The 12,266-nt window shown below is 45.2% G+C and overlaps 1 protein-coding gene across 1 annotated transcript in view; it reads right to left on the bottom strand.

Moving 5' to 3' along the window:
* The window catches only part of LOC126419646 (uncharacterized), a 179,593-nt gene that overhangs the window by 82,247 nt on the left and 85,080 nt on the right, over positions 1-12,266 (bottom strand). The window contains exon 3 of the mRNA XM_050086835.1: positions 21-260. Within this exon, the coding sequence (XP_049942792.1) occupies positions 21-260 (240 nt within the window). The remainder of the gene's footprint in view (positions 1-20; positions 261-12,266) is intronic.

The following is a 12,266-nucleotide window of genomic DNA, read 5'->3' as shown; positions in this document are numbered from 1 at the left end:
CTACTGAGTGGCCGGCTGACCTTGACAATGAGGCCAAAGCAGATGAAGGTGTTGTAGGCGTTGAAGGCGAGCTGCGGCAGGTCGTCAGGGGTGTCCATGACGAGGTTGGCCGCGCTGCCCAGGAGGAGGATGGCGTGGCCCAGCAGCACCCCGCACAGTGCCAGGCGGTGGGGGCGGCGCCGACCCGGGGGCGGCAGCCACAGCCCCAGCAGCCGCAGGCCCTTCACCACCGACGCTACTGGCCACACCAGCTCCTCCATCTGCGCATGCGCAATACGGAACGAGCGCTACAGTGTTTAGCCTACCTTCTGGGGAAATGTGCCATATAGTCGGTAGAGCACTGCCAATGAACCCCTTCTGTGCGCGGTCGCATAAGGCGAATAATTTTTACAGCATTCGACGCCCACACATTTTCTGCCATTGGCTGCTAATGACAACAGGTGGCAAGACTGGAGGTATCCAATGGTGGGGACAAAATGAGGCTACGGAGAATAGTTGAACTGCTTCGTTGATGAGTAACTCACAACAGTGCTACAGTGCTAGTGGTTCTGATACAAAGGAGAGCAATGCCAACGATAAACAAAGCAAACATTGCACTATATCTACGATAATAGCTGCCGAACTTGACATTTCGTCAGAAAGGAACCCAAGGAATTTCTCAGAGTGAGAACTAAGTGGCAGATGAAATATTAGCGATTCTGCAAAATGAGTCAGTGCAGTGTCGTATACATTCGACTTTGTGGGCAATGTGCATGAGGAGTACAGTGATGACGATACTTGCTTAACAAGTGAAAGTGATACTGAAACGCCGGACAGAATGGCCGAGCGGTTCTAGGAGCTACAGTCTGGAACCGCGCGACCGGATTCATTTGTGTGGCCCAATATGTCTTTTCTAGGTTCCCTACCTCCCCCCCCCCTCCCTGCCCCTCCCCAACTCCGGCGGAGTTATGCTGAAGTGGTGAGGGGTAAAAATGTACCCAGAAACGGGGTATTCTTCGGTTTTACGGTTATATCTCGTGAAGGACTTACAATGTCGAAAACTTGGTCCTTTTAAAAGTCATAAGGCATTAGATTCTGAATTTAATGAGACCAGATGCATATTTTTTGGACCATCCGTTCCCATACCAGTGCTCATCAAAGTTTGACAGACCCATCCAATATTGAAAAATGGTTTCATAAAGAATGTAATGACATCTACTCAACCGATATTAAAATATTAAAACGGAGACATGATAAGAAACACAATTCTTGAAATCAGTTAGTGATGATTATAGTTCATAATAACAGAAACTTAAAGGTATGAAGATGAAAAGGTGAAAAATAGGTAGGTTCACAAATTTCACAGATGACGACGTTTGACTGTCGGTGGACCACTCGGCTACTCAAAGCCTGTAATTTTCGTCGCCCTATATATGCAGTCCAGGTCTTTGTCAACATCTGCTTCATCAGTTTCTTCCGGTTGGAGGGAGTTACCGCTTGCAGTTGATACGAGTCAATGAGCACTGAATCTCAGCCTTCCGATACCAACAACTACCTGCACACCCCTTGTTGCACTTGCAGAAAATTGAGGAGAGGAGAGACTGTGTACCTGGTTCGTTGGAGCCAGGAACGGGGGTCAAGACCAAACTTTGAAGCCTGCCATCCCCCGAGGAGGGGATCTCTCTGCTGTCCTAACCCCTTTTGTACTTGCAGGTAACTACCCGAGCAATGTTGGTGGGATGCTTCGGATGTTGGTGGTAGGGATGCCAGGTTGAATTTGGACATCACGTGGGCTTTGGAAAACAGGTCGAATCGCAATTTATCTAAAGTCCTAACTCCGTGGAGTGTTGTTAAGAATAGTAGTCCAGCTTGAGCTTGTGTGTAGTGCTTGATTTCTTCTATCAGACGTTTATTTTCGACCAACAGCTTGTCCGCATTCGTCTTGCCCTGCTTAAAGAGTGCTGCAGCTGTGTTACATGCACTTATGCCATGGAAAAATATGATTCAGTTTGCCAGTTTGAAGCTGTTGGGACCAAATACTTTTTATTGGGTCGCAGGTTTTGAGAAATGTATGTTTTCTGATGGTGTGGCTAGGTCATTGAGCATGACGAGGTCAATATCGTCACCAACTACCATAACCGCATCAAACTCTTGTGATACCCCAAGAACCGTGGCAACAATCAGGTGGTCTGCGTCTTCTTTAGCTTGCTGTACTGAGAAACCTTCACCTTCAAACCTCTCAGTAAGCAAGCTAAGGAGGCGCTCTTCATATCTGTCGTTGGAAAGGAATTGCTCCTGTGTAACTCGGTAATGATAACCTCAGGACTGGTGTGTCGCTTGCTTCGGCAGAGGCGCTCTTGGTGGGCAGATATTCTGAGTAGCCATCAAACACCACACTCGCCGCACTTACATTGTAATGTCTTTTTAGGTGTTCGACGTATGTGGTTAGGATTAATGTTTTACAATTTTCCGCACAATGCGGTGGAGAAGAAATCCACCATCGATGACAAAAGGTGCTTCTTCCAGGTTTACCTCATTCAGTGGTGTGAACAAGTCACATAACACTGAACTCGATCGAACAGGGAGAGGGGAGCGCGTGCTGGCTCACAATGGAAGAATTCTGTAAGCTGTTCATCGGATTTCTTGAGAAGTGCAGTCAGGTAGAACATGGTTTCAGGTATCACTGGTACACCCTCCCCAACAATGGTCACCTTAGATTTTAATCCTTGTATACTCATTACAATTTTTTGCACGTGTAACGAGGGGTGTGCAGGTGGTTGTGGGCGTCGGAAGCCTTGGGATTCTGTACTCATAGACTGATGTCAATTACACAGGGAACTCGCGCTCTAACTCCCTCCAGCAAAAATAAACTGACGAACCAGATGTGGACAAAGATCGGGACTGCACATATAGATCGACGAAAATTACTGACTTTGAGGAGCCGAGTGATGGGGCGATGGATTGTGAATCGAAAATTACAGAGTCTGAGGAACCGAGTGGCCCAACGACAACCAAACGTCGACGTCTGCGAAATTTGTGTACCTACCTAATTTTCTTCCTTTTCATCTTCACGCCATAAACTACAGTTTTTGTTATTATGAAATATAATCATCACTAATTGATTTGAAGACCTGTGTTTCTTATCCTGTCTCCATATCAGTTGAATGGATCCCATCATATTCTACATGAAACCATTTTTTACTGTTGTCTTTTTACATATTATGCATTCCTAATGTTTTATTGTATTCCTATAGTTACTAACTGCAAGACTAGTACAATGGAGTGCTATAGTACTATGTTCAATGTAATGTTAATAACACTTATTGAAGAACTGCGTTTTAGTCTTCATTGGTGATGAGAACGGTACAGCTTTAAGGTGGAACTGTACGGAAATGGGTTGTACAAAAATTCACTTTTTGTCTTCTCCAACGTAGAATTATTTGCTTTAAGACTTTTGTATAGACAAATTTATTGATAGATGGGTTAATTTAGATGATATTACCAAAAAACACAAGTTAAGACGAAATTTTTTCCTATGTGTGTAAAATTTGTCCAACTTTGATGAGCTCTAGTGTGGGAACAGGTGGAACAAACAAAAAAAATGCCTAGTATCATTCATTTCAGAATTTAATGCCTTACAAATTTTGAAAGGACAATGTTTTAGATATTGTGAGTCCTTTATGAGATGTAACAGTAAATCCGAGAAATGCTTCTGTTGTTGGGGGTACAGTTTTACCCATCACCTATGCACAACACCGCCGGGGAGGAGGGGGGGGGGAGGCGGTGGCCAGTGGTGGTGGTGGTGGGGATGGAGGGGTTCGGATAGTCATATTGGACTAAAAATGAAGGCATTAAAACAATAAAACCTAGCAAAAGCGTCACTCTTCGCAGGATCTTCTTTACCTGTTGTATCAGTCCTGATTAGTAAGGATTTCAGATTGATGAACAGTGTTCAAGAATCGGTAGAAAAAGTGCTTTGGAAGCTACTTCTTTCGTGGATGAGTTACATTTGCTCGAGATTCTTGCTATAGATCTCAGTCTAGCATCTGCTTTTCCTTCTGTTTGTTTTATATGGTCATTCCACTTAAGGTATCTGTTGACACTTATTCCTAGATATTTTACGGCAGATGCCAGAGGTTTGTTCAAATGGTTCAGGATTCGAACCTGCAACCGTAGCTATCACGCGGTTCCAGACTGTAGCGCCTAGAACCGCTCGGCCACCCCGGCCGGCCCAGGGGTTTGCCATTAGTAGTGTAGCTGTTGGTAGTGGACTTCATAAATAATTACATTGTATTCCTCGACGTTAGAAAATCATTGACCATTGATCTCGCATACTTTTGGGATAACAAAAGGAAAAAAATAACATCAGAAGGGAGGAACTAATCACCTAATTTAAAGAAGGGTAAGAAAAACAACACAATTACTACTGGAATGTTAGAAAAAAGGCGAAACTTATGCTGAAGATCAAATAGCATGCAACAGGTTACTTTATTACGAGTATCTCACATAAACCTGTTATGCTCTTTGTATTTTAAATGAATGTTTCATGCTGTGGATTTAGATTGCAGCAAACGATGAAACTGGTTGCTTTTGCGCACATCCTGGAGGCGCTACATGCAGAGTAGGCATTCCTGCATTTAAATCATTTTTCAGCAGAAGTGGACTTAAGGGGTGTTTTGCAATCAGCGATTCAACTGGATTTTGTTGTGTCTGTTCCTACCACTACATTATTTTATATACTTTGATAGTAGTCCTTCCTGTAATGCTACTTCAGTATCACTGTGGACTGAACGTAGACACACACCGCTTCGAAGCCGAAAATTATTCTACTAATTTGTGGCAATTTAAAATACTTTATTTTATGGAAAAAGACTTTTCGTGACGCTTTCATGATCAGTTGTAATTAATTTATATTAGTACAGTGCATACTAAACAGCGTTTGCCGGCCGGTGTGGCCGAGCGGTTCTAGGCGCTTCAGTCTGGAACCGCGTGACCGCTACGGTCGCAGGTTCGAATTCTGCCTCGGGCATGGATGTGTGTGATGTCCTTAGGTTAGTTAGGTTTAAGTAGTTCTAAGTTCTAGGGGACTGATGACCTCAGATGTTAAGTCCCATAGTGCTCAGAGCCATTTGAACCATTTTTGAAACATCGTTTTTTCCTTGTTTTATTGAACACAAAAGATGAGCATAAGTGATACATGAATCAGCAACAACAGAGTCTCATATATTATCTAAAAGAGTCTGTGTTCGGATAGTTTTTCGACTTCACTCTATATACAATATGTTAGAAGCAATTCGTTTCATTGCATGTTATGCTGTGTTAACATACAGTAAGCCTGTGCAGTTCAACTTAACGATGAAGCGTGTGGTCTCACTAATTCTGTCAGCGACTGTACTCCAAAAATGGGTTGTCAGTAAAGTAATCACAAACCCATAAAGAAGATTTTATCGACTTACTTTTCGTCGTTTTCTTAGCAGTTTATTTGGTGGGCACGTTCTCCACTTGCTTTGTTGTCCACAAAGTTTTCGATATTAATTTTCGTTATGAAGTGGAATGTGTGAAGTTAGAACTTGGAGTAGAATAAGTGGCAATAATTTAACCTAGTCACATCAAAGGACTAGCGGAGGTCGTATGAAGTTACTGTGGAATTTAAATCGTGTGACAAGCTCAGCTCGCTAACGCGCGATTCAGTAATTCAAAGCATTGAGTTCAATTTGTAGCTTCTAAATGGGTCTTAAACCTGTTCTAAAAATTGTATCCCAAGATCACTGGGAAGAAAAGAAAATCAGCTACACCAACTTCAGGACCCACGTTGGACACGGGGGGAAGACGGTTCAAATTTCTGTGCGGCCATTCAGATTTAGGTTTTCCGCGATTCGCTCCAGGCAAATGCTATGATGGTCCGTTTGAAAAGGACACGGACCATTTCCTTCCCAATCCTTTGCCAGCCCAAGCTTGTGCTACCGTTCTCTAATGACCTCGTTGTCCACTGAACGTTAAACTCTAATCGTGCTTACGAGACTTGAGGAAAAAACATGGGCTCATTTCCTGGCGCACGTATTCGTAACAGAGAAGAAGAAAAATGTCACAAATAGGTGTTTTGTGTGCTACTTAAGAGGAAAAAGAAGTGAAAGTGCATGTCAGTGTAGTACCTGTCGTGTTACTCCACATTTAGAAGCTGGTCGTAGGTTGTGTTCCAAAAATGAACAGCATAAAGACAGAGGTGATGACACTTTCTGCAGGATCTGACGATCATTATGCAGGACAACGCTCAAGCACGTACAGTGAAAGCTGTTACTGATTTGTTTGACGCCAGCCGGGGTGGCCGAACGGTTCTAGGAGCTACACTCTGGAACCGCGTGACCGCTACGGTCGCAGGTTCGAATCCTGCCTCGGGGATGGATGTGTGTGATGTCCTTAGGTTAGTTAGGTTTAAGTAGTTCTAAGTTCTAGGGGACTGATGACCTCAGAAGTTAAGTCCCATAGTGCTCGGAGCCATTTGAATCATTTGAGCCATTTGTTTGACTGATGGGGCTGCTAAGCTCTATACCACCTGAACCGTGCATTTAACTTTCAAAACCTTTTCTTAAGAATTTATTTACTAGCGATTCATCAAGAACATTAACATATTTAATCACACTATGTGAGAGTGGAAGTAGTTACCAATTAGTAACTGATGAAATAAATTATTTTTTTTTTAATAAATGGAAATTTTATTCCCAAAGCCCTTTTTTTAAACAGATTTAAAATTATAATCAGCAAGCACCCTGTCAATATCAAGTTACAATTTAGTCAGAGGCAGAAATAACATTTTGTTTTTGTTGATAGTATGAGCTTTCGGGCTGAGAACCCTGCCGCTACCTTTTAACACGACCGTAGTCAAGACCGCTCACAGGAACCTCTGAAAGACTACACTGGTGCAAATCTGCAACACACCTGATTATTTTAAACTAAAAATTTTAAGAACTCACACATATACACAAACTATGCACCCCGTAAGAGGGATGGAAATGGTACAAAACACTCACGTTAAAAATTATTTGCCACCGAGAGTGCAACTTGTTTTTGAAAGAACTGTTACGGTGAAAGGGTGGCAACTTTATATACTAAAATGACCATTTAAATAAAACCCATGAGCCGGCCGAAGTGGCCGTGCGGTTAACGGCGCTGCAGTCTGGAACCGCAAGACCGCTACGGTCGCAGGTTCGAATCCTGCCTCGGGCAGGGATGTTTGTGATGTCCTTAGGTTAGTTAGGTTTAACTAGTGCTAAGTTCTAGGGGACTAATGACCTCAGAAGTTGAGTACCATAGTGCTCAGAGCCATTTGAACCAAAACCCATGAAATGCAGTTTTACATAAAATGTACCAACATGCTCTACATTACACATATACCGCCTCTCAAGATGATAGGCAAGATAAAAACATATTTCAGAAATTCGGCCTTTACACCTTAAGCAATAAATTCGTTAACACCGAATCCGACAAACATGACAGAGGCAGCTATTAACGTATGGCAGATTGACAGCGGAATTACTGAAAAATCCGAACCGCAGATGGTTCTAGCCCGTCCCAACTTCACAAGGGAAAACGGACCACCCAATTCATAAATAACCATCTTCCCGCGGGTGGGCAAACGGAGAAGAATGGTGGGACGACCCCAAAACAAAGCGGCTGGTGACCTCATCAAGACAACAAGTAGAATTTAACAAGTAAATGAAACAACGTATCTCCAATCACTTAACTTCTAATAAACTGCGATTTCTGGCGAAGACCTAGCGCAGCACCCCCAACGCTCTCCCGTACCGTCCACTGCCAGCCGCTTCAACGGACGCAGGAAGGCGCGCCGATCTCCCGTCTCACGGCGTCGCAGCTCGCCCCGGCTAGCCCGATGTCGTGGTTTAACTCCTGTTGCTCTCGTGTCGACCGCGAAGCCACTACCCCTTTCTATACGGCGCGGCCCACTGGACTCACGTGGCGACCTCACATGCGCTGACGCTCAAGGCGGACCAGTCATCTTGTGTCTCAGTGTGCGACCGACCAACCGACCGATCCAACCGCCAATAATCGTTGCCCAAGCAACTCGAGCAGACTGGCGGCCTAACGCGCAGACTCAGGTGCAGGAACGCAGCCCCATCTGGGCGACCACTAGCTGAGTTCTGTTACTGGCGGAGTGGCAAGACTCTCATTTTCTGGCTTTAAAGTTTGATCCTAACAACAGCCATACTAGCACTCCGAAGACAGACAGACACTCACTGCCGCACAAATGCGAACGAGAGACAGACCAGCAACTGGTGACGCGAGACTGACCCAGCCTCACTCGGACTGAAAGATGCACGTGAACAGGCAACTTTTCCCCTTTCCCACCAGAGGGAGACACCAAAGCTGCGATTGCCACAGCGGCGCCTCCGCCAGAAACGGAGGGCGACTGCTTTACACTACGCGCTGCGGCACTCTCTTCCAAACAGCAAATTTTACCACGGCTCAGTGACTGCTTCGAAGGTCACTAAAACTTTGAAACACGTATCAATTTTGTACGATCTGTAAATAAGCAGTTCCACCCCTCCTACATAGAGGTGGCTCTCCGAAGATAAGTCATCGTAGCACAAGATGAATACGATCTTGATTTTTTGATACAACGATTGTATCAATAATATGTCACATGAGGGCTGCAGATGATATCTGGTAGTGAGTAGGGGCATTATATTTGAAGTATATATCAATGAGGGAACACTGTCAGACAGGTAGAAAAATTTAAATGTCTAGGGCCGTATATTGACAAATGTATTGGGTAATGTGGAAGTGAAGTTCAAAATACAGTAGAACAAAGCAGGGAAGTATTAGAGTGGATGAATTCTTTTTGGTGGGACAGGAAAATTCCCAACAACAAGAAGAAAAGAATGGTTCAAATGGCTCTTAGCACTATGGGACTTAACATATGAGGTCATCAGTCCCCTAGAACTTAGAACTAATTGAACCTAACTAACCTAAGGACATCACACACATCCATGCCCGAGGCAGGATTCGAACCTGCGACCGTAAGGGTCACGCGGTTCCAGACTGACGCGCCTAGAACCGCTCGGCCACACCTGCCGGCGAGAAGAATGGGTCGGCTAGCGGTTGGATCTGTCCTGTGATATGAATCAGAACTGACATTAAAAGAATGATAACTGTAGAAATGGCTTACGGAAGAGCGCCAGAATATCAACAGAATATCAAGAATCGTGCGCGCGCTCGTGAGTGTGTGTGTGTGTGTTTGTGTGTGTGTGTGTGTGTGTGTGTGTGTGTGTGTGTGAGAGAGAGAGAGAGAGAGAGAGAGAGAGAGACAGACAGACAGAGAGAGTTTGTGGGTTAGGGGCGCTAAACGACGAGGTTCCCGAGCTAGAATGAGGTGAAATGGAATAAAGATAGATGGGATTGAAAGAAAATCATTAAATTGTCTTCTACATTAATTGAGAATGGCAGATCATCGATGGCCATTGAAAAGAGGCTTAGCCGAAAATATTAGCAATACACTAAAACGCTGTTACTAATTGATCTTTGCACTAATTAATCCTGTATAATAATAACAACGACAATAATGTTCAAAAGTGTGTGATATCTTACAGGACTTAACTGCTAAGGTCATCAGTCCCTAAGCTTACACACTACTTAACGTAAACTATCCTAAGGACAAAGACACACACCCACGCCCGAGGGGGGACTCGAATCTCCGCCGGGACCAGCCGAACAGTCCATGACTGCATGGCCCTAGACTGCTCGGCTTATCCCGCGCGGCCACGGCAATAATAACAATAATGATATCGAAAATGTGGCCCATTGTGATGTGTTCGAGGCAATCACGACGCAGTTAAAAGTCCCCTCGCTGGAGCAAGAAACCATGCGTTGTAGGACAGGCTGATCTGCGTAGACAAGTGAGAAGGGCTTCATCTCGTCTGTGGTGCTGAAAAGACGCGCGCAGCGGCCTCTTGCCATGTGCGTTTGAGGTCCAGTGAAGGACAGAGGACAACTCTCGGTGGAAACATTACGTCGCAAATTTTTTTTACTGTAACCTTTTAAGACTAAGACACAGCAGCAACAAATTTCAGTAAACCGCTAGCAATTGAGAAAAGGTGCACCGATTCCTTACTTACCGTGTGTCAGCACTGGTGGCTTCTGGAGGCCAGATTCTCTCGCCTGCTTCATCGGCCGACATCACAGAAGCTGCGCTGATGGCAGCAGACTTAAAAGCGCCCCGAGATTGCGACACACACTTCGCCCCCTTTCTTGCCGTGACGCTTTGTCAAAACACGCTGGCGATTTCGAAGTCTGTTTGCAGGCGCTTTCCCCTTCTTGTTCTGAAGTATTTAACAGTGGTCTTGTCACAGGCAGACCAAAACGGCAATTCTGACGATTCTCCCAGTGCATTATGTACGAACCTGTTCTTTGATCAGCTTATTTTTCTTGCATCCCTCGTATTCGTCAACGACTGTAACATCATTCTTTATAGATTTCTAATCTCTTCTGAAACAGCACCTGTTGTTTCATGTTCAGCAGACAGCAGCAAACGAAGTACGCAAAGTGTTTGATAAATGAATACCACGTAATCCAGTAAAGAGTATCCTAGCACACAGAATTCAACACATCGAAACTAAATCGGTGACTGCGATTCCATGATCGAGTACCCAGTAATGACACGAAAATTTGTGCTGGACCGGGACACGAACCCCGGATTTCTTGCTTATCGCGTGCGATCGTATTAACCATTTCGGCTCTCCATACATGCTCCCCGTAGCGACCCAAGCCTCCATATGCGTAGACAGGAAGCCACATGATGATAACACCGATCTCGATTCCTCGCCTCGTTCTCCCTGTTGTGGGAATCGTAGTAAGGTTGCAAGCATTAGGTGATGAATTTGTGGACTGCAATATAACGATGTAGACAGCGCGACATATGGAAGTTTCGGTGTGTCCTAGGGCCGCCGCGCACAGGTAGTCGAAGTGGTAAAATGGAAATGAGCGTTTCGCTTCATTGGCCGGGAGGCCCCTGACCGGGCAGGTCCGGCCGCCTTGGTGCAGGTCTTTCTACATTCGATACACATTCGGCGACCTGCGCGCCTGATGGGAGGGTAATGATGATGAAGACAACACAACACCCAATCAATGAGCGGAGAAAATCTCCGACCCAGCCGGGAATCGAACCGGGGCCCGTAGGACGGTAATCCGTCACACTGACAGCTATCGGGGCGGACAGTCGAAGTGGTGCCACGTAAGAGCCATCCCCGAAATACGATGGAAAGTCGTCTACCGTCGGTTACTAAGCGGGTGGTCTGGCGTTCAATACATGGCGCCCACCTCGATTCCGACGCAAGAGCGGCCCGGTATTTGGTGGTCCACCACAAATATATGGATCGCCAGGTTCCATTCCACGCGTGTGGCAGATTCCCCATTATGTCACCGGGCCGCCTACCTGATACAGATGAACACCGTTTGGAATGTCGATGTGCTGCAGAGGTAAATGAGACTGATGCTCGCCCTAATTCAGCGAACGACCCTTACAGCAGTGACTTCGACCCTTCCCATCCCAGATATAATGTTTTATCCACATACTAAGATGAATGCAGTGAGTGGATCAAGGGTTTGATCATATTGTATCTTTATCATGGTGGTGACAAACACTTTCTCAGTTTCTGGACCTTCCTTTTGGAACGATTCACTCGTCTACGATGGCTCCTGTGCTGTCGCTACTGCTAATTATCTTGGTAGCGTCTCCTTGGACCCTCCCCACAGTTGGGATGTGTCGGGTATAAGGAGTTAAACTTATGTGCATGTCAATTTTAGGACACGGACGAGATCAAGTTTTAGAACCATAAGAACCGTTACCTCGTGAAAACAATGCCCAGCCATAATGGTAGAAGGATCCATGGACATGTTGATCGGTGCTTCAAATGCTTCAAATGGCTCTGAGCGCTAGGGGACTTAACTGCTGAAGTCATCAGTCCCCTAGAACTTAGAACTACTTAAACCCAACTAACCTAAGGACATCACACACATCCATGCCCGAGGGAGGATTCGAACCTGCGACCGTAGCGGTTGCGCGGTTCCAGACTGTAGCGCCTAGAACCGCTCGGCCACTCCCGCCGGCTTATCGGTGGTAGCAGCGGGTGTAGTGTCTAATGTTGGTTCCGCTGGAAAGGCGGTCTTTGTGTTATATTTATGCTTTAATTTTGTTTTTTGTGTTTTAGTTACTTTCTTTACTCCTAGTCGGGAGTTGTGTTTAACCTGCCTTCCTGCTGCACGTATACACGAGC

This window comes from Schistocerca serialis, chromosome 9, assembly GCF_023864345.2.
Source record: "Schistocerca serialis cubense isolate TAMUIC-IGC-003099 chromosome 9, iqSchSeri2.2, whole genome shotgun sequence".
NCBI classification, from domain to species: Eukaryota; Metazoa; Arthropoda; class Insecta; order Orthoptera; family Acrididae; genus Schistocerca; species Schistocerca serialis.
The sequence above is the reverse complement of the archived record's forward strand: the minus strand, read 5'-3'. Positions and strand labels throughout refer to the sequence as shown.